At 41.5% G+C, this 23,275-nt stretch overlaps 1 protein-coding gene across 3 annotated transcripts; it reads left to right on the top strand.

Moving 5' to 3' along the window:
* The first annotated feature begins 12,504 nt into the window (after positions 1–12,504).
* Positions 12,505–22,469, top strand: LOC110521521 (oxysterol-binding protein-related protein 1-like). Of its 3 annotated transcripts, none has more exons than XM_021599120.2 (14): positions 12,505–12,629; positions 13,029–13,209; positions 15,448–15,523; positions 18,754–18,888; positions 19,086–19,183; positions 19,272–19,454; positions 19,603–19,710; positions 19,832–19,921; positions 20,057–20,180; positions 20,844–20,957; positions 21,109–21,232; positions 21,342–21,432; positions 21,679–21,699; positions 22,027–22,469. In XM_021599120.2, the coding sequence occupies exons 2-14, from the start codon at positions 13,145–13,147 to the stop codon at positions 22,127–22,129; spliced, it is 1,332 nt and encodes a 443-aa protein (XP_021454795.2). In that variant the 5' UTR covers positions 12,505–12,629; positions 13,029–13,144; the 3' UTR covers positions 22,130–22,469. The 3 variants fall into 3 exon arrangements, with proteins under 3 accessions (XP_021454795.2, XP_036825170.1, XP_036825169.1); XM_036969274.1 differs by lacking the exon at positions 12,505–12,629 and adding an exon at positions 12,644–12,847; XM_036969275.1 differs by lacking the exons at positions 12,505–12,629; positions 21,679–21,699 and adding an exon at positions 12,643–12,847.
* Positions 22,470–23,275: the final 806 nt, after the last annotated feature.

The following is a 23,275-nucleotide window of genomic DNA, read 5'->3' as shown; positions in this document are numbered from 1 at the left end:
GTCCTTTATTTAAAGGTGGAGGTCAAGCTGATCCTAACAGTTGTAGGCTTATTTCTATTTTGCCCTGCTTATCAAAAGTGTTGGAAAAACTTGTCAATAATCAACTGACTGGCTTTCTTGATGTCTATAGTATTCTCTCTGGTATGCAATTTGGTTTCCGCTCAGGTTATGGATGTGTCACTGCAACCTTAAAGGTCCTCAATGATGTCACCATGGTCCTTGATTGTAAGCAATGTTGTGCTGCTATTTTTATTGACTTGGCCAAAGCTTAGACCATTCAATTCTTGTGGGCCGGTTAAGGAATATTGGTGTCTCTGAGGGGTCTTTTGCCTGGTTTGCTAACTACCTCTCTCAAAGAGTGCAGTGTATAAAGTCAGAAAGTCTGCTGTCTCAGCCACTATCTGTCACCAAGGGAGTACTCCAAGGCTCAATCCTAGGCCCCACGCTCTTCTCAATTTACATAAACAACACAGCTCAGTCAGTAGGAAGCTCTCTCATCCATTTATATGTAGATGATACAGTCTTACACTCAGCTGGCCCCTCCCCGGATTTTGTGTTAAATGCTCTACAACAAAGCTTTCTTAGTGTCCAAAAGCTTTCTCTAACCTTAACCTTGTTCTGAATACCTCCAAAACAAAGGTCATGTGGTTTGGTAAGAAGAATGCCCCTCTCCCCACAGGTGTGATTACTACCTCTGAGGGTTTAGAGGTTGAGGTAGCCACCTCATACAAGTACTAGGGAGGGTGGCTAGACGGTACACTGTTCTTCTCTCAGCACACATAAAAGCTGCAGGCTAAAGTTAACTCTAGACTTGGTTTCCTCTATCATAATCGCTCCTCTTTCACCCCAGCTGCCAAACTAACCCTGATCTACCTATGCTAGATTTTTATTTTTATTTATTTAACTAGGCAAGTCAGTTAAGAACAAATTATTATTTTCAATGACAGCCTAGGAACAGTGTGTTAACTGCCTGTTCAGGGACTGCCTGTTCAGGGGCAGAACAACATTTGTACCTTGTCAGCTCAGATTTGAACTTGCAACCTTTCAGTTACTAGTCCAACGCTCTAACCACTAGGCTAGCCTAGTAGAGACATCATTTATAGATCGGCAGGTAAGGGTGCTCTCGAGCAGCTAGATGTTCTTTACCATTCGGCCATCAGATTTGCCACCAATGCTCCTTATAGGACACATCACTGCACTATATTCCTCTGTAAACTGGTCATCTCTGTATACCTGTCGCAAGACCCACTGGTTGATGCTTATTTATTAAACCCTCTTAGGCCTCACTCCCCCTATCTGAGATATCTACTGCAGCCCTCATCCTCCACATACAACACCTGTTCTGCCAGTCACATTCTGATAAAGGTCCCCAAAGCACACACATCCCTGGGTCGCTCGTCTTTTCAGTTCGCTGCAGCTAGCGACTGGAACGAGCTGCAACAAACACTCAAACTGGACAGTTTAATCTCAATCTCTTCATTCAAAGACTCAATCATGGACACTCTTACTGACAGTTGTGGCTGCTTTCCGTGATGTATTGTTGTCGCTACCTTCTTGCCCTTTGTGCTGTTGTCTTGGCCCAATAATGTTTGTACCATGTTTTGTGCTGCTACCATGTTGTGTTGCTACAATGTTGTTGTCATGTTGTGTTGCTACCATGCAGTGTTGTCATGTGTTGCTGCTTTGCTATGTTGTTGTCTTAGGTCTCTCTTTATGTAGTGTTGTGTTGTCTCTCTTGTGGTGATGTGTGTTTAGCCCTATATTTATGTTATTTTAATTTTATTTTTGACATTTTTAATCCCAGCCCCCATCCCCGCAGGAGGTCTTTTGCCTTTTGGTAGGCCATCATCGTAAAGAAGAATTTGTTCTTAACTGACTTGCCTTGTTAAATAAAGGTTAAATAAATTAAAAATAAAAATGAAGGACACCCTAGATCCACCATACTCAATAGGCCGACTGCAGGCCAGATCTAGACCCAGAATGCGGTCAATACTGTCGAATAAATCAAATAAATGTTGCATTATATTTTTTGGGGTGGGGAGGACGGCTCATAATAATAGCTGGAGTGGAGTCAATGGAATGGCATCCTACATATCAAAGATGTGGTTTCCGTGTGGTTGATACCAATCCATTGACTCAATTCCAGCCATTATTATAAGCCATCCTCCCCTCAGCAGCCTCTACTGGACAAATTGTGTTTTACTATTTATTTTTCAGATCAAAGTCAGAGACAGCTGCTTTTTCACCCTCAAGTGCATCATTTCAAAGAGTACCCCGTGAATGACAACAAGAAAAGTGAGATGTGGTTTGTTTTTCTGAAGTATTGTTGTATATCAACAATACTGTTTTTCATTGCTTCTGTTTTTTCTATGGCTGTCATACTTACAAGGAAGGAACAAGGAACATCCTTTTTTGTTCAAACAAAAACATACTGTTTTCTGTTAAAAAAACACCAACCAGTTGATGAACATAGCCTACATTTGAACAAACCTACACACACTCTCTTTCTAACACACACACACAAACACACACACACACACACACACACACACACACACACACACACACACACACACACACACACACACACACACACACACACACACACACACACACACACACACACAACAAACAACGCTATTCTCATAACTTCTCATTTGCTTCCTGTCATGAGTCATGTGAGAGCCCAGTTATTAGCCTAAGAGCAGAACATGAAGCAGCACAGTACAGTGCAGTACATCATGCAGCTCAGATGAGTGTGGCTGGACGCTATGGAGGAATACTCTGCCTACAGCACACACTACTGCTCTCAGTTGCAGGGCAGTAAGGAGGACGAGGAAGAAGTCATGAGTGTGGGAGAGCTGACAGAATCACTACAGGTGACATACCAGTCGACAACCTCTTTACCTTCATCTGGTATCTCTCCTCAACCTTCCCCATCCCCCTGAATGTTCTCAACCTTCCTCATCCCCCTGAATGTTCTCCTCAACCTTCCCTGTCCCCATGAATGTTCTCCTCAACCTTCCCCATCCCCCTGAATGTTCTTCTCAACCTTCCCCATCCCCCTGAATGTTCTACTCAACCTTCCCCATCCCCCTGAATGTTCATCTCAACCTTCCCCATCCCCCTGAATGTCCTCCTTCTGCAATAGATCTGTGTATTCTCTCTTATTCTTTTACATGTAACAGGGAATTTTAAGATCCTTAAAATTCATGGTTCACTTACACTACTGTTCAAAAGTTTAGGGTCACTTAGAAATGTCCTTGTTTTTGAAAGAAAAGCAATTTATGTTAGCACAGCTGAAAACTGTTGTCCTGATTAAAGAAGCAATAAACTGTCCTTCTTCAGACTAGCTGAGTATCTGGAGCATCAGCATTTGTGGGTTTGATTACAGGCTCAAAATGTCCAGAAACAAAGAACTTACTTCTGAAACTCGTCAGTCTATTCTTGTTCTGAGAAATTAAGGCTATTCTATGAGAGAAATTGCAAAGAAACTGAAGATCTCGTACAATGCTGTGTACTAATCCCTTCACAGAACAGCGCAAACTGGCTCTAACCAGAACAGAAAGAGGAGTGGGAGGCCCCGATATGACTTTAATGGACAAAAAATGTGCTTTTCTTTCAAAAACAAGGACATTTCTAAGTGACCCCAAACTTTTGAACCGTAGTGTATGTATGGAGGTCATGTTTTCTCCCTCTCCCTCCTCCTCCCTGGCAGTCAGCTGAAGCCTGTCACCAGAAGCTGGAGAAGGAGGTTAGAGCATTCCTCTCCTTGGTGAAGGAAGATGGACTTCCAGAGAGTAAAGCCTTTTCTTTCATAGGAACTCCATTTTTACAGATGTGTAGTACAATACCCTCATTCATAGCATAAATGTTAAATGTAATTGTGCTTTTTTAAATATTGCACTTACAACAGAAGCTCATGCCTAAACCCGATTGACCTACACTGAGTGTACAAAACATTAGGAATACCTGCTCTTTCCATGACAGACTGACCAGGTTAATACAGGTGAAAGCTATGATCCCTTATTGATGTCACTTGTTAAATCCACTTCAATCAGTGTAGAAGAAGGGGAGGAGACAGGTTAAAGAAGGATGTTTAAGCCTTGAGACAATTGAGACATAGATTGTGTGCCATTCAGAGGGTGAATGGGCAAGACAAAAGATTTAAGCACCTTTGAATGGGGGAAGCATTGGAGTCAACATGGTCCAGCATCCCTGTGGAATGCTTTGGACACCTTGTAGAGTCCATGCCCTGACAAATTGAGGCTGTTCCGAGGGCAAAAGGGGGTGCAACTCAATATTAGGAAGGTGTTCCTAATGTTTTGTACACTCAGTGTATCTCCAGGGGAAGACTAGGATGGTGTGACAGTGGCTTGAATTTAGTCTGAACTCAGACCACAAGGCTTTAGTGGTAAATTCGATGTTACTGTTACAAACACTATTTAACTGTTCTCTCAGAACAAAGCTAAAATATCCCGTGGCCTTGTTTGTACCCTCAGAGCTACCGCTCATGATGCTGCAGAAGATGAGGGAGGTGTGTGAGCTGTCCAGTGAAACTTGCTCGAATCTCAACCACTGCCTCAGCCTCTTCTCCAGACAGGATGGGGTTTGTCACTTCTCTTCTGTGTCTACTGATGCCTTTTTTCCACAGCAACACTACTGTCTCCAGTGATTATGTTAATGTTGCTCGAGTGTTAGTTTTTGGTAAGTGAGTTTTCATTGCAATGGCTGATACTGATGACTTGTGAAGAGCAGAACCAGCAATCTCTGCATAATCAAAAGAGATGCTTTGTGAGAAGGTATTAACCACAGAAGGTGTTAACCCATGTTCACAGTTAGCCAGTGTTATGCAAATGCAACCCTGAAAGTCCCAGTGGCTTTGCCTTGGCCCCAAATCAGAGCAGGTCCATCGAGTTCATGGCCCAGTGAGCCGGGCCGTGGCGGTGGAAACACAGAAGCCTGAGGCTTTTTGTAAAAACCCAGGGAAAATCCTCAGTGGAAATTCGCCATAGACTTAGTCTTTACTACCGATACACACAAACACACATACTGAGCAAGGCTGTGCCTTTGGCAGGTAGTTTATGACAAAGGGGACGGAAAAGGGATGGAGCCGTGAGAAGTGTTTTTTATGGTGATGTTTACAATCAGCTGGGAAATCTCTCCAACACACAAGCATGTAAAGACGAACAAACAGTAACTCATATATTCACAAAGTCACCTGATTAAAGAGGATACACTGAAGAGAAAGACAGTGCACTCAGAAAGTATTCAGACACCTTTACTTTTTCCACATTCTGTTACGTTACAGCCTTATTCTAAAATGGATTAAACAGTTTTTCCCTCCTCAGTTGACACACAATACCCCATAATGACGAAGCAAAAACAGTTTTTGGGACATTTTTGCAAATGTATTAAAAATAAAAAACGGAAATACTAAATTTACAGAAGTATTCAGACCCTTTACTCAGTACTTTGTTGAAGCACCTTTGGCAGCGATTACAGCCTCGAGTCTCATTGGGTATGACTCTACAAGCTTGGCACACCTGTATTTGGGGAGTTTCACCCATTCTTCTTTGCAGATCCCTTCAAGCTCTCTCAGGTTGGACGGAGAGCATTGCTACACAGCTATTTTCAGGTCTCTCCAGAGATGTTCGATCAGGTTCAAATCTGGCTGGGCCACTCAAGGACATTCAGAGACTTGTCCCGAAGCCAATCCTGCATTGTCTTGGCTGTGTACTTAGGGTCGTTGTCATGTTGGAAGGTGAACCTTCTGAGCACTCTGGAGCAGGTTTTTATCTCTCAGTACTTTGCTCCGTTCATCTTTCCCTCGATTTTGACTAGTCTCCCAGTCCCTGCCGTTGAAAAACATCCCCATAGCATGATGCTGCCACCACCATGCTTCACCATAGGGATGGTGCCAAGTTTCCTCCAGACGTGACGCTTGACATTCAGGCCAAAAATCTTGGTTTCATCAGACCAGAGAATCTTTTGCTCATGGTCTGAGAGTCCTTTAGGTGCCTTTTGGCAAACTCCAAGCAGGTTGTCGTGCCTTTTACTGAGGAGGGGCTTCTATTCAGACACTTTTCCATAAAGGCCTGATTGGTGGAGTGCTGCAGAGAGGGTTGTTGTTCTGGAAGGTTCTTCCATCTCCACAGTGGAACTCTGGAGCTCTATCAGAGCTCTATCAGAGTGACCATCAGGTTCTTGGTCACTTCAACCTCATGGCCTGGTTTTTGCTTTGACTTGCACTGTCAACTGTGGGACCTTATATAGACAGGCGTGTGCCTTTCCAAATCATGTCCAATCAATTGAATTTACCACAGGTGGACTCTAATCAGGTTGTAAAAACATCTCAAGGATGATCAAAGGAAACAGGATGCACCTGAGCTCAATTTTGACTCTCATAGCAAAGGGTCTGAATACTTATGTAAATAAGGTATTTCTGTTTTTATTTTAAATACATTTGCACAAAAATCAAAACCTGTTTTGGCTTTGTCATTATTGTGTCTTGTGTGTGGATTGATGAGGAAAATGTTTTATTTAATACAGTTAAGAATAAGGCTGTAACCTAACAAAATGTGTTAAAAGTGAAGGGGTCTGAATACTTTCCGTGTGCACTGTATTGCGATTCTCACGATTCAATACGTATTGCGATTTGATGTTCCAAACACATTGCTCACCAAATATCTGCTGCAGAGAGACTGACTGCATCCCTTCTTATTTTTTTAAGAAACATTAATATGTTGAAAATCCCAAATCGTTTACGTAGTCAACATACACACAGCTCTGACACACACACTTATCCCACCAGACATGCCACCAGGGGTCGTTTAACTGTCCCCAAATCCAGAACAAATTCAAGAAAGCGTACAGTATTATATAGAGCCATTATTGCATGGAACTCCGTTCCATCTCATATTGCTCAAATTAACAGCAAACCTGGTTTCAAAAAACAGAGAAAGCAGCACCTCACAGCGCAACGCCTCTCCCCTATTTGACCTAGATAGTTTTTTGTGTATGTTTTGATATATATGCTCCATGTGTCTTATTTAAACATGTATATAGTTCTGTCCTTGAGATGTTCTTGTCTATTTTTGTTCTGTATTATGTCAGGTTTCATGTTTGGAAAAGAAAAACGCAAAATATATATTTACACTGAGCTGCGCTTTGATAGATGGGTCGAAGATGGAAGACTGGTTTGCCCAGCAGAGCCGTTGTCCTTTGTAGAATCTGTCTGGTCGTAGTGTTGTAGGGCGGATACGTTGTACCCTGTCGTTCTGATTAGGAGATTGTCTGTCCTTTCCTAGACCACATACTTTTACAGCTGCAGCTGATAACTCGACTTCTAGGATGTATCACTTCTTCTTTAGTGAATAAGAGTTCAAAGTTCATACCATTTTGCCATAATCAGCTCGCACTGAATTCTGTCTGGTCTGGTAGAAATTCATCCTTCCAGCATGGTGATAGTCATCTACGCGTTGAAATTAGCCTTTTTAAACATATGGACACCAGTCCTCATGTTGTTGGGAATTAAAGTTAATTTCGTTAGGTTGTAGTTGATATTAACCTTTTTAAACATATGGACACCAGTCCTCATGTTGTTGGTAATTAAAGTTAATTTCATTAGGTTGTAGTTGATATTAGCCCTTTTAAATGTATCAACACCAGTCCTCATGTTGTTGGGAATTAAAGTTAATTTCGTTAGGTTGTAGTTGATATTAGCCCTTTTAAATGTATCGACACCAGTCCTCATGTCGTCGGAACTAAAGTTGACTTGCGTCAACGGGCTTTTGTAGTGGGGGAGAGAAGGGCTTGTTTCATAGTTCTCAACCAATGTCTGTTCATTTGGCCACGTGTCCACTGAGTGAGCATAGTTTACTATTTGAAAACAATTCTCTGATTTAGAAGCTAAAATTACATTTAATCTTTTCACAAATAGTTTCATATTTAAACATTTCAATTGCACAACAATTCCATGTGAATCTGATAAGTAGAATGTGCAGACTTTCCAAGATGCAATTTATGTTGTCCTATCATCAGATGTAATGTCCCATACACCAACTGATCTGACATCATATTATTTAAGTACCAACTGACATTTCCCCAACCTTTTGATGTTAACATACTCTCTCTCTATGTTAACAAAAGGCTTTCCAAGAGTCCATTCTGTAGGGTGGAGAGAAAAGGGGGAAAGATATTTATGGGGGCTCATTACAACAGGGCATCGTCATGACACTAACTTCCCTTTGAGATGGGCTCTAGCCTAGCAGTGCTAGCTAGCTTCCCCTTGAGATGGGCTCTAGCCTAGCAGTGCTAGCTAGCTTCCCCTTGAGAGGGGCTCTACAGCCTTGCAGCATTAGCTTTCTTCCACTTGAGATGGGTTCTACAACCTAGCAGCGTTAGCTAACTGCCCCTTGAGTGGAGGAGGTTGTTGAGCCACTGTACAGCATGAAACTGACCAGCAGTCATGACCTTGGTAGATGCTGCTCTTTCATACAATAGTGTACATAGACCTGAGGGTGAACTATTAATGAGGCACTGTTTGATATACTAATGTGTCCAAATGCATTGACATCATACTGTAGATTATATCTGATGTTTTGATTCGCAAACTGTTTGTGATTGTGTGAGGTGGCGTGTCAGGTGGGGTATGTCTGTATGACACTGTATGCAAATAGATTAAACAACGGGTTAGGCATTTTCAACGCACAAATGTTTCTTCAAAAGACTACAAGAGAAATGGTCCATTTCTCCTCAACCCTCAACCATGAAAGACTGTCATGCATATTGTTGATGTTAGTTCTCTGTGTGCAGTTAAGGGCAAGGTGTGGTGCTTTGTTTTGAGCCAACTGCAGCTTTGCTTGGTCTTCCTTTGCTGCACCTGACCATATTACCGGACATCAAGACAAGATCAAAGCCTGAACTAGAACAGTTGATCTTTGTGCCAAAAAATGCAGGACATGTTTTTATAGCAGACATACCTCTCCCCATCTTCACAACAACTTTGTCAATGTGACAATAGTGACTGCCTGATAGTAATTCTCTGTAGAACTACATCTGCCATTACTCAGAGTCATACTCCAATTCAAACTACTGGAAAGGCAAACGTTACTACTATTGATAAGTGCTACTACAGAACCATCATATGCTGTTTATAACACAGCGTCTCCTGAGGGACCATTCTACTACTGCTGCCGTTGCTGCCGGCTCCTCAATTAGTGCTCTGTTTTGTGAGCTCACAGACAAATGCCAGTGTCCCACTGTGCAGGCCTATGCTGTGGGAGAAACTCTTTACCAGCAAAGCAAATGGAAGAGGCTGGATTTATTGTGAGTTTATTTGCAGCTCTGGTGTAATGAGCTTTTCTTTGATTGTGAAGTGAGTGTGTTATTGTAGTTGGCTCCTGGTTTGAAGTGTGACTGTTTCACTGTGTCTCACTGCTACTGCATCTTATGGTTGTAGATGTTGTAGTATGATGACAAGGGTGATACGACCATTTCAGTATAACTTCACATGCGATTGGGAATTAGTGATGCTATTACAGTGTTACAGGGACTAACGATGACAATAGCTGTTGGACAGACGTTTAGTATGATTTTGTGGATGAATCTGTAGTTTCACTACTTTTACTGGTGAACCCTCACCAACCCTCACCAAAGTGAGGGATCATAATAACATAAGATCCCTGGTTATCATATGATGTTGAATATGCTATTTATAAACATTCTAAGATTGCATAGGATGTGGCTCTGATGATTGCACAATCTCCCGTTCTAAAACTGTTCAGCAGTTACATTCCATTACATTCAGGCTTTTAGTTATTGACGCTGAATGTTTCAGTGGATCTCAGTGGAGATCTAGAAATGTACGCTTGTTTTCTACAAAGTCCTCAGAGACATCTGGGCGTTTGTCTATATGATACCTTATGTCATCTTTAAGAAAGGTGAATGAGCTGCCCTCACCAGAAACCCTGTCTGTTGAAAATGAATAGACTTTTTGGGTTCAAATATCTGGCTTTATGCAGAGAAGTACTGGCTAAGCCACAGTGTTTCAATGGATGAAAGAAATGCAGCTTTTGCAAAGGAAAAGGCGTGTGGTTATGAGGTACAGTACCAGTCAAATGTTTGGACACACCTACTCATTCCAGGGTTTATCTTCATTTGTATTATTTTCTACATTGCAGAATAATAGTGAAGACATCAAACTATGAAATAACATGTATGGAATCATGTAGTAACCAAAAAAGTGTTAATTAAACAAATCAAAATATATTTTATATTTGAGATTTTTCAAAGTAGCCACCCTTTGCACACTTTTGGCATTCAAACAGCTTTGCACACTTTGGCATTCTCTCAACCAGCTACATGAGGTAGTCACCTGGAATGAATTCCACTTAACAGATGTGCCTTGATAAAAGTTCATTTGTGGAATTTCTTTCCTTCTAAATGTGTTTGAGCCAATCAGTTGTGTTGTGACAAGGTAGGGGTGGTATATAGAAGATATCCCTATTTGGTAAAAGACCAAGTCCATATTATGGCAAGAACCGCTCAAATAACCAAAGAGAAACAACAGTCCATCGTTACTTTAGACATGAAGGTCAGTCAATTCGAAAAAGTTCTAACTTTGAAAGCTTCTTCAAGTGCAGTCGCAAAAACCATCAAATGCTATGATGAAACTGGCTCTCATGAGGACCACCACAGGAAAGGAAGACCCAGAGTTACCTCTGCTGCAGAGGATAAGTTCATTAGAGTAACCAGCCTCAGAAATTGCAGCCCAAATAAATGCTTCACAGAGTTCAAGTAACAGACACATCTCATCATCAACTGTTCAGAGGAGACTGTGTGAATCAGGCCTTCATGGTTGAATTGCTGCAAAGAAACCATTACTAAAGGACACCAATACGAAGAAGAGACTTGCTTGGGCCAAGAAAGACAAGCAATGGACATTAGGCCGGTGGAAATCTGTCCTTTGGTCTGATGAGTCCACATTTTGAGATGCAGAGTAGGTGAACTGATTATTTCCGCAATGTATGGTTCCCACCGTGAAGCATGGAGGAAGAGGTGTGATGGTGTGGGGGTGCTTTACTGGTGACACTGTCAGTGACTTATTTAGAATTCAAGGTACGCTTAACCATCATGACCTTCACAGCATTCTGCACGACACGCTATCCCATCTACTTTTCGCTTAGTGGGACTATCATCAGGCTGTGTAAGGGCTATTTGACCAAGAAGGAGAGTGAGTGCCTGGTGGAGTGCTGCATTAGATGACCTGGTCTCCACAATCACCCGACCTCAACCCAATTGAGATGATTTGGGGCGCAGAATTAAGGAAAGCAGCCAATATATGCTCAGTTTGTGGGAAATCCTTCAAGACTGTTGGAAAAGCATTCCAGGTGAAGCTGGTTGAGAGAATGCCAGGAGTGTGCAAAGTTGTCATCAAGGCAAAGGGTAGCTATTTTGAAGAATCTCAAATATAAAATATATTTTGATTTGTTTAACACTTTTTTTGGTTACTAGATGATTCCATATGTGTTATTTCATAGTGTTTATGTCTTGCTATTATTCTACAATGTAGAAAATAGTCCAAATAAAGAAGAACCCTTGAATGAGTAGTTGTGTCCAAACTTTTGACTGGTACTGTATATCTTTATATATTTCTACAGAAGATCAAGTAGTCTATTTGGAAATTTCCTTGCCTATTGTAGTTATCTGATCTCCTCTGCGCCATGAGGATCGTTCTCTGGATGGCCATTTGAGACGGCAGGTTTAAGGCACCTGTCCTCCACTACAGCTAAACGTGTATTGTTCCTGTGATGTCTGTCTGCTGATCTGAGCACAGTAACAAGAGGGGATCAGTCAGTATGCTGCTCTTGTAGTCTACAGACCTACACAACACAGATCCTCACAGCTGTACAGAGATCTCTGCTGATATCTATACTCTATTCACTGTATGCTGTAACTTGCTTTTCAGTGTTGATATTTAGCATAAATAGATCATCTATATAGGCCATGAAGTGCCATCAAACGTATACTGCATGATTATACTGCATGTGTCTGTATGTGTGTGGTTGTTTTGTGGCGTGTGTGTGTGTGTGTGTGTGTGTGTGTGTGTGTGTGTGTGTGTGTGTGTGTGTGTGTGTGTGTGTGTGTGTGTGTGTGTGTGTGTGTGTGTGTGTGTGTGTGTGTGTGTGTGTGTGTTTGGGGCTCAGGTGCGCAGTCTGAAATTGGAGCAGGAGGTTGAGAAGAATAATATCCTGTCTGAAGAGCTTCAGACTCTGGCTACAGAGCAGCACGAACTCGAGCAGTCCGTTGTCAAGGGCTCCTCTCCACGGAGCGCGCTCAGTGATGATGATTTTTACGATGCTGTGTCTGGTGAGTATGGCTTGTTTTTATTTACGATCAGATTGGAATTGAAGTGAGAGAGCTTGAGATGAAAACTGGTGTCTTGTTTGACAGTATGATTATTTTATTGATGCCTGTAGCTGTTCATGCATTTTATAAACTCAACTCTGGACCTCTAAGCCAGTTCCACAGCTTGTTTTAATTGTTCCCCTCTAATCAGGGACTGATTTAGACCTGGCACACCAGGTGTGAGCAATTAATTATCGGGTAGAACAGACAACCAGCAGGTAAGAGTTGACTACCCCTGGTCTAGGTGTTTACAATGTTATGCTAAGATGACTTGCTTGCTTGAATGCATTGTGTGCACCAATTTAGTCGGAGTTGAGCAATACCTACAAAGTACTATTTCACTTTGAAAATGCTTTTTTAGTCACAAGATGGCCTATGATAATGGTTATGATGATTTTTGCAATGATCGATTGACTGATGCCTTCAGCCTTCAGAGGTTGGTTCAGGGCTCTTTAAATACAACCCTATCCACAGATCTGGTTTCTCCCATCAGGGCTTTAGTGAGGCTCAGGCAAAGGTGTCAGTTGTTGATAGTGACACAGTCATTCATAGCACTGTCACTCATGTATCCAGTCCCTGCCTTTACAACATGACTGCTTACTCCCTTTCATCTCAAGATTCGGACTCGGAGCACTCTCTGAGCTTCTTTGAGGCGGTGGCCAGTCATTCATTTGACAAGGACAAGGAGAAAGGCTCTGTCCTGTTCAGCAGCAAGCGCAGCAGCCCAACCAGCATGTCTCAGGAGAATCACCATGGCAATGAGGAGGAGTCCCGACCCAATGGGATTGTGAGGCACAGGTGAGCTGAGCCAACCCACCCAGTGTCTCTCCCATCCACCCTACATCCAAGCACACACAGGGAACGGTCCTGTTTACAGTACACAGCTGTTTTAGAAGGTAGAAGCTTCAGATTAGGATTAAACCTGGAAAGAAAAGCCACTTTGCCTCTTTGCACAATAAGTTACAGGTAACTGCAAAAATAAAGGAAACACGAGAAAGGAGGTATACAAAGTACATTGAAAGCAGGTACTTCCACTGAGTTAATTACGCAATGAAAATATCCCATCATGCTTAGGGTCATGTATAAGAAGTATTTTGGCTAGCATGGCTGGAAGAGATCTCAGGGACTTTGAAAGAGGGGTCTCAAAGGAGCATAGGGGATTTAAAGGGTGTGTGTTTCAGTCACCAGATCTCAACCCAATTTAACACTTAAATTAAGGCACCAAAATATGGAATTTCCTGTGGAAGAATGGTGTTGCATCCCTCTAATAGAGTTCAAGATACTTGTAGAATCTATGCCAAGGCGCATTGAAGCTGTTAATGGTGGCACAACACCCTGTTAAGATACTTTGTCACTTTTTCTTTATTTTGGCAGTAACCTGTACCTTTTAAAGTCATATTTTTGTTGTTGTTTGTCAAATAAACTTTTGTCTCTCCCTTTCTGTTTGAGAGAACCCTTTCTGTAAAAAAAAAAGCCTATAGTAGAGCAGTGGAAAAGGCAAACCAGGGTTGGAAATTAGTGGTTCTTAGGACCAACTTAATACAGAGGTGGAGTATCTTCCAGCTCCTAACTATCAGAATCTTGTTGTTTACCCTACTGTTTGTTTTCTTGTTGTGTTCCTAGACGACATATGGTGTATTTTTTTGTGTGTTTTCAGAGTCCGTGTGTGAATAATTTAGCAAGGCAGCTAGGCTGGTCCAGGCAGTAGAAAGGCTCTCATTGAGAATGCTGAACGCTGTGTAAAACCAGTTAAACATTGATGAGGTCACAGTGTCATGCAATAACTGGAACTAAGTAGGACCCTATGTTGACCGATCTGAATGCTGAATGCTGATCAGGGCGTAGAAGTGGAGGCCAGGCTTTTGGGAAGGCCATGCATTTTAGTGCTTTTTCCAATCTGTCTCATTCACTGTCTTAAAGAAAAAACATTAAACACATAAAAACCTGTGGTGGTCCAACTGGTCAAGCCCAACCTGACTGACTGACTGACAGTGGTAGTTAGGAAGGGAATAAAATGTCATAGTTAGGAAGGGAATCAAATGGCATATTTAGGAAGGGAATCAAATGGCATATTTAGGAAGGGGATCAAATGGCATATTTAGGAAGGGGATCAAATGGCATATTTAGGAAGGGGATCAAATGGCATATTTAGGAAGGGGATCAAATGGCATATTTAGGAAGGGGATCAAATGGCATATTTAGGAAGGGGATCAAATGGCATATTTAGGAAGGATCAAATGGCATATTTAGGAAGGATCAAATGGCATATTTAGGAAGGGAATCAAATGGCATATTTAGGAAGGGAATCAAATGGCATATTTAGGAAGGGAATCAAATGGCATATTTAGGAAGGGAATCAAATGGCATAGTTAGGAAGGGAATCAAATGGCATATTTAGGAAGGGAATCAAATGGCATATTTAGGAAGGGAATCAAATTGCATAGTTAGGAAGGGAATCAAATTGCATAGTTAGGAAGGGAATCAAATGGCATATTTAGGAAGGGAATCAAATTGCATAGTTAGGAAGGGAATCAAATGGCATATTTGATTAATGGGACATGCAAACTAGTATATCCACAGGTTTTTATCTTCTTCACATATCTTTGTGTGAGCAAGCATCTGTGTTAAATATACGTAGGTGTTCATGGTGCCAACGTACATTTGTTGGTAAGATTACTCTTGTCTTAAAGAAGTGAAGGCCTCAGGGAGCAGCTATTTCCATGGATGGCTCCTGGACAGTAGTGGTGTAGAGGTGTTGATTGTAGACCTGGGCCTTCACTATATGTCAGCTCTACACATGCCTGAAACGAAACTGAAGGCTTTTGTTGCACTCAGCAGACTATATTCGCCTGAATAAGATATGACTCCTGCATTAGATATAAAGTATGTGTTACATGCCTGGCACATCTCATCGAAGGAAATGCAGATCATTGTACGGTAAGGGTAGTGTCAAAGTCCACAGAGCACAACGTGATACTTGTGTCATTTGTACATTTACCAGATTCTGTTTGTGCGTCTGTATATCCCTCACTCCAGAACAAGTTTACCAGCATCCATGTTCTCCAGAAATGACTTCAGCATCTGGAGTATCCTGAGGAAATGCATTGGCATGGTGAGCTATCAACCAGAAGCACTCAGCTTTATTGTTCCTCTCCAAACCCCGTAACATGATGAGTAATGGGAACCTTCCTGGCCATAGTGCCTGTACTGTAGATCAGTCAATCCAATACTGATGTACTGTGCAGTAAGTAACCTATATCTATACAATTCTCTGGAGCTTTTCTTTAGCAACAGCTTAGAGCATGTATATAAAGGATCTAGCATGTCATAATCCTGATGTAGAATGTGGTTCAGTAGCCAGGAAGTGGTAATATACAATGCCAATACAAATTTTTCACATCCTGTAATGATCGTCTGTGGTGGAAGAAGGTGAGGACCAATGCACAGCGTGGTAAGTGTTCATCTTTTTAATAAAGTAAACTGAACACTGAATAACAAAATAACAAAGAAACAACCGGAACAGTTATGTCTGGTGTAGACACACAAAGACTGAAAACAACCACCCACAAAACACAATCGAAAACAGGCTACCTAAATATGGTTCTCAATCAGGGACAACGATTGACAGCTGCCTCGGATTGAGAACCATACCAGGCCAAACACAGAAATAGAAAACCATAGAAAAACTAACAAACCCAAACAAACTCACGCCCTGACCATACTAGAACAAAAGACAAAACAAAGGAACTAAGGTCAGAACGTGACACATCCCTTGACTTTATCCTCATTTTGTGGTGTTACAAAGTGGGATTAAAATGGATTTCATAAAATGTTTATGTCAATGATCTACACAAACTACTTTGTAATATCAAATTAGAAGAACAATTCTAACATTTGTAAAAACAATATATATCTATTTTTTAATATAGCTTGATTAGATAAGTTCATCAAGAGCTGTTTCTCTTTCTGGGTATGTCTCTAAGAGGTTTCCACACCTGAATTGTGCATAATTTGCTTTTGGTTGTTAATCATTGCTAGACAAAAATGTTCAGGTCTTGCCATAGTCAAAACTGTAACTCAGCCTCTCAGGAACATTCACTGTCTTCTTGGTAAGCAACTCCAGTGTAGATTTGGCCTTGTGTTTTAGGTTATTGTCCTGGTGAAAGGTGAATTCATCCCCCAGTATTTGGTAGATTTTGCCTGTGCTTAGTGCCATTCAGTTTTTTTTTCTATCCTGAAAAACTCCCCAGTCCTTAACGATTTCAAGCATACCCATAACACAATGCAGCCGCTACTATGCTTGAAGATATGGAGAGTGGTACTCAGGAATGTGTTGTATTGGATTATACCCAAACATGACACTTTGTATTCAGGGCTAAAAGTGAATTGCTTTGTCACATTTTTTTGCAGGACTATTTTAGTGCCTTGTTGCTAACAGGATGCATTTTTTGAATCTTTTTATTCTGTAAGGGCTTCCTTCTTTTGACTCTATCAACTAGGTTAGTATTGTGTAGTAACAACAATGTTGTTGATCCATCCTCAGTTTTGTCCTATCACAGCCATTAAATTCTGTAACTGTTTTAAAGTCACTAATTGGCCTCATGGTGAAATCCCTGAGTGGTTTCCTTTCTCTCTGGCAACTGAGTTAGGAAGGACGCCTTTATCTTTGTAGTGACTGGGTGTATTGAGACACCACCCAAAGTGCAGTTAATAACTTCACCATGCTCAAAGGGATATTCAATGCTTGCTTTTTATTTTATTTTTTACTAATCTACCAATAGGTGCCCTTCTTTGCGAGTCATTGGAAAAACTCCCTGGACTTTGTGGTTGAATATGGGGACTTTACAGATAATATGTGTGTGGTACAGAGATGGGGTAGTCATTCAATTAGCATATTAAACACTATTATTGCACACAGAGTGAGTCTATGCAACTTACTATGTGACTTGTTTTTATATTTTTTAAAATGTTTTACCCCTTTCATGTGATATTCAATTGGTAGTTACAGTCTTGTCCCATCACCACAACTCCTGTATGGACTTGGGAGAGGCAAAAGTCGAGAGCAATGCGTCCTCCAAAACACGACCCTGCTAAGCCGCACTGCTTCTTGACACACTGCTTGCTTAACCCGGACGCCAGCCGCACCAACGTGTCGGCGGAAACACCGTACAACTGGCGACCGAAGTCGACCCGCCACAAGGAATCGCTTATGGGACAAGGACATCCCGGCCGGGCCAAACTCTCCCCTAACCCGGACGACGCTGGGCCAATTGTACGCCGCCTCATGGTTCTCCCAGTTTTTGCCGGCTGCAACACAGCCTGGGACCCGGGTCTGTAGTGATGCAGCACTGTGCATGCAGTGCCTTAGACCACTGCGCCACTCGGGAGGCCTGTTTAGCACATTTTTACTCCTGAAATCCTGAATTTAAGCTTGCCACAACAAAGGGGTTGAATACCTATTGACTTTTATTTTTTTAATAAATTTGTTAAAATGTCTAAAAACATAATTCTACTTAGACATTATGGGGTATTGTGTGTAGGCCAGTGACAAAAAAAATCTACATTTGAACTATTTTAAATTCAGGCTCTAACACAACAAAATATGGAAAAAGTCAAGGGGTGTGAATACTTTCTAAAGGCCCTAGTATGCAAACTAATCCTGTTCCATGTTTAGCCATGGCCCAGTACTGTAAAGCGATTAAATGTCAGTGATGGACTAATTGATGCTTGGTGGATTTGTGTGTGAATTCTAACACACACACACACACATAGTGTCACGCCCTGACCTTAGAGAGCTGTTTTATTTCTCTATTTGGTTAGGTCAGGTTGTGATTTGGGTGGGCATTCTATGTTTTCTATTTCTTTGCTTTTGGCCAAGTGTGGTTCCCAATCAGAGGCAGCTGTCTATCTTTGTCTCTGATTGGAAATCATACTTAGGCAGCCTTTTTTCCGGCCTAATGTTGTGGGTAATTGTTTATTTTCTGTGTGTGTTTGTGCGCCACGGTTGAGTCACGTTCGGTTTCTGTTTACCTGGTTTTTGTGACGGTTTCACTTTATTCAAGATGTGGAATTTCATGCACGCTCCACCTTGGCTCATCTATGACAGGGAGTTTGAAGACAGTGAATGTGACACATAGTATGTACATTAAAAAAAATCTATAACATGTCATGATGGGCCTATGAGAACTGCTCATGCAATAACTGCTCATTCCTCTAAAATCTAGAGACTTGATTATTTAATGGTTGATAGATGGGAATCACATAGTACAACTACTTGTGAGCTGACTTGCGCTCTCTCCTTTTCTCTCTCATTCATTACTTCTCTTGTTCTCTCTCTTTTAGGAGCTGTCTAAAATTACCATGCCAGTGATTTTTAATGAGCCCCTGAGCTTCCTTCAGCGTCTGACAGAGTACATGGAGCACACATACCTCATCCACCAGGCCAACGCCTCCTCTGACTCCATAGAGAGGATGAAGGTACACAGACATTTGAGGAATAATCTGGAAAATGGGTTTTATTATTGTTTTTTTTCATTTTTTTCATTTTATGTCCACTTGAATTGAGAGAGACAAACATAGAAACGTATAACAAATACTGTACGTAGAAAAAAAAGAGCTAAGAAATTGTACATTACATCTCCACATCAAGTCATTTTTCTGTTTTGCATGGGCAGTGTGTGGCAGCGTTTGCTGTGTCTGCTGTGGCTTCCCAGTGGGAGAGAACTGGGAAACCCTTCAACCCGCTACTGGGAGAGACCTACGAACTGGTCAGGTAAGAGGAAGGAGTTCATCTCTAACACTGGTGATGGATTTGGATGTGGTAAAAGACAAGTGTTGAGCTCACCCATTTTCTTTGACAGAGAGGACCTGGGGTTCAGGTTGATCTCAGAGCAGGTGAGCCACCATCCACCAGTCAGTGCGTTCCACGCCGAAGGCCTGAAGAAAGACTTTGTGTTCCACGGCTCCATCTACCCCAAACTCAAGTTCTGGGGAAAGAGCGTGGAGGCTGAACCCAAAGGCATCATCACACTGGAGCTTCCCAAGTAAGCATACTCATTCATGCACTGTCACTTTCACACAACATTCAATCAACACAACAGTTATGTGTGATGTTTTCTCATGTTGCCTGTGTGAAACCAACATGTATTTTTCCACGACATGTTGTTATAGAGTTATTATTTGTACTTCCAGGTACAATGAGGCCTACACATGGACAAACCCTACATGTTGTGTCCACAACATCATCGTGGGGCAGCTGTGGATTGAGCAGTATGGCAACGTGGAGGTGATCAACCACAAGTATGTCAAAAATACTGTCACATGCTCTGACTAAGAAGGAAGTGCAATATGTGAATGGGGAAGCATGACTAAAAGAAATGAAAAGGAAAATTATTTGATGGTATTTCTGTTTTTGTCACAGAACTGGAGAAAGATGCTGTTTGAATTTCAAACCCTGTGGCCTTTTTGGCAAGGAATTGCACAAAGTTGAAGGCTATATTCTGGACAAAAGGTAGGCAGCTTTGATTTAGCCAGTCTATCAATCTATCTCACGTTTGTAATGTATTTATCCAGCATGTTGCCATATTGACAGAAGTCAGTGATGTCTGCAGTGCTTTAACTGATAGTATGTGTGTGTTTTGCACAGCAAAAAGAAGGTCTGTTCTCTCTACGGAAAGTGGACAGAGTGTATGTACATTGTGGATTATGCCGCATTGGAGGCACATAAGAAAAGTGGGAAGGGGACAGCGGAAAAGAAAAGCAGCAAACCGGTATGTACCCCATCAAATCATGTAGTCCATTACATGGTGAACACGTGCTTTGAGTTCTCCATCCCTGAGGCTTGTCTTATACTGCAAAGAATGTCATGTGCTGGTGTTACAAGAAGTGTAAATTCCAGCCACTTTCACTGTGGTATTTTCAATTTCAAGTGTTTTATTACACTCATATAGCAATACAAACTGAAATCCACGAGCATACAATATATGGATGGTTAAGAGGACGACAATTTATTTTTATTAGATATAATACATCAAAAAAGGTCCAGCAATCTTATAGTGACTCATTCATTGATTAGCAGAGGTGTGGGATGGGTGACCTTTTCTATACTGTCTTCAGTTCTCGACTTTGGGATTGTCAGTTGATTTTGACTGCGGGTGTTCCCGTCGCTGTGATGACAGCTCTTACGGTTGTAGATAGAAGAGCTTCAGTGCAGTGCTCCCCTCATGTGGGTCACCACAGCCACAGCCACAAAACCATAAACCCTGCCTATTTCTACAATCTCTCTTCAAATGTGATTTTAAACCTATCCTTAACATGAACCACATTGCTAACTTTATTTCTAACCCTAACCTTACATTTTTCCATGTAGCCAATTTTGACTTTGAGGCTGTGGAAACTTCCCATGTGATCTTGTTGTGTGTCCTGTTCTCCAGGGCTCTCGTGAGGAAGTGGAGGAGATCTCCCTACCAGAGGCTGACACAGTCGAGGTCATCCCAGGCAGCTATCTCCTTTGGAGGATAGCCCCCAGACCAGTCAACTCTACAGAGGTTAGTCGCATCGGAAACCCTCCTATTTAGATGTATGGTTTACTCAAGGACATAGAAATGCAGAGGCTCAGAAACTTCAAGGTCATAAAGCATAATTTGCATTAATCTTCTTCACAGCTTTGTGTTTAAGTATTCAGTCCTGTATTTGTAGATGTACAGCTTCACGTCGTTTGCCATGCAACTGAACGAGCTGGATAAAGATATGGATGGGCTCATCCCAAAGACAGACTGCAGGCTTAGGCCAGACATACGAGCCATGGAGAACGGAGATATTGGTACGAATCATGATAAGTGCTTGTGCCTCATCTGCAAACACTTTCCTTGAACACACAGATGATCTAAGATAGATCAGTGAAAACCCTGTGTGTTTTCTCCTTGCTGTAGATCTTGCAAGTGAGGAGAAGAAGAGACTAGAAGAGAAACAGAGAGCTGCATGTAAAACCCATTCCAAATCTGATGACGAGTTGAAAACAAAGTAAGACAATGAGAGAAATACTAATATGTTTTGACAATTTCAGTTATGTTATACTCTCTATGTATTGTATATCAATACACCCATATACAGGTATTTTCAAATAAAGCAAGTGTATTAAAAAAAGAAAAGGTATCCCTTCATTTAATCCATGTCTTTATTTAGTTTACTGCTTTATAATAATACAAAGTCCTACATTTCTCTTCCATTGTCTTGTTCTCTGTTTTGCACCTTTGCTTTGATGTGAAGAAACCCTGCCCTCGGCCCCAGGTATTACTTGCTTGCTCTTCTATTGTGTGCCTTATGTGCTCTCCACTGTCACACTGTGTGGTAGCGCCACCTACTGGTGCTAATACATACTGTGCATGGATCAGTTCTGACCTCTGAAATTCAGTTAGTGGCCCAAATAAAAATAATTGCATACATACCCACTGTCCATTTATTGCACATAACCAACGCATAATTGTCTTTTTAGACTTATTGTTTATTCATGCATGCAGTACTTTATGTAATGTAGATACTAACTCTCATCCATAGAATGACAGGATGAAAGCCTGAACCCCGTCCATGCTCACGTTATCCATCCTGTGTCTCCAGGTGGTTTCAACAGGGTCAGAATCCCCACAATGGCTCCCAGGACTGGTTGTTCTCCACTGGGTACTGGAACCGCAACTATCCCCTGTTACCTGATATTTACTGATGGACATTCATTCCTTGAATAGTGAGATTGATTCTTATCCACGTCAACTTCCTTATCTATCATGAATACATTAAAGCCTTAATTTATTACAATGAATACACTGTGTACGAAAATAGCAATAATAGATGTATTTGTGATACAAAATGTTCAGCTGTTAAACATGCTTGATATGAATGTAGCGTCTATATTAGGTCACATGTTCCATGCAGCCATCATTTTATTATTACTTTTTTGCGTGTTCTTATTACGCAATATGGCACAAGGGGGTGTGGTATATGGCTAAGGGCTGTTCTTATGCGCAACGCGGAGTGCAAGGACACAGCCCTTAGCCGTGGTATATTGGCCATATGTCACAAACCCCCGAGGTTCCTTATTGCTATTATAAACTGGTTACCAATGTAATTAGAGCAGTAAAAATACATTTTTGTCATACCCATGGTATACGGTCTGATATACGATGGCTGTCAGCCAATCAGCATTCAGGGCTCGAACCACCCAGTTTCTAATTGTGGTTTGATTGTGAATGCTGTAATCCATCATTAATGTGTGCCATTTGCACAACCGTGCTCCCTTGATACTATAGGAACACACAGTATCCACACATTCAATCTGTTGCTCCTAATGTAATGTACAGCTGTTTTGTGCCCACAACTTGATTTCATTTTTCTGTTACAAAAAAATAACTGCACTCACATATACATGTGGTTGGGATTTATTAGTTTATAACACTTAATTTCTGATATTTTAATGTGTTATCCCACAGTCCTACTGTTACTGATCTAATATTCTGACTACTTGTATTTTATTTTCTTGTTTAGTCCATCCATACAGAACATTAAGAAGAGTGTTTTGTTCACATGTTTTATTGATGGCAAAAATCCATGTAGCCATCACAAGTTGGCTGATCCACGTCAGTTCAAGCCACCACAAGGTTTACTTAAAGCGACCCTTTTGAAGGGGACGCTAGGACGCGCCCTCCTTCCTTCCTCAGCTTCCATCACGTAGCTGAATGGTATGTAGGCGGCGGGGTGAGCAGGAGCCAGGGCTTTTCGCACGGAGTGGCCATCCATCGGTACATAGACAGGAACGTATTTCATCGTTGACCTCGGCTGCAAAGGCAGACAATAGGAATCACTGTCTGTTGGA

The sequence above is a fragment of the Oncorhynchus mykiss genome, chromosome 30 (assembly GCF_013265735.2).
Source record: "Oncorhynchus mykiss isolate Arlee chromosome 30, USDA_OmykA_1.1, whole genome shotgun sequence".
NCBI classification, from domain to species: Eukaryota; Metazoa; Chordata; class Actinopteri; order Salmoniformes; family Salmonidae; genus Oncorhynchus; species Oncorhynchus mykiss.
Note: the sequence above shows the minus strand (reverse complement) of the source record. Positions and strands in the feature narration are given on the sequence as shown.

Bases quoted from the DNA above. Each gene is read 5' to 3' on its own strand.
- LOC110521521 (XM_036969274.1), top strand. The intron at 18,889-19,085 runs GTACACAGACAT...TTGCATGGGCAG, and splicing joins ACTCCATAGAGAGGATGAAG to TGTGTGGCAGCGTTTGCTGT. The intron at 21,700-22,026 runs GTATTACTTGCT...CTGTGTCTCCAG, and splicing joins AACCCTGCCCTCGGCCCCAG to GTGGTTTCAACAGGGTCAGA.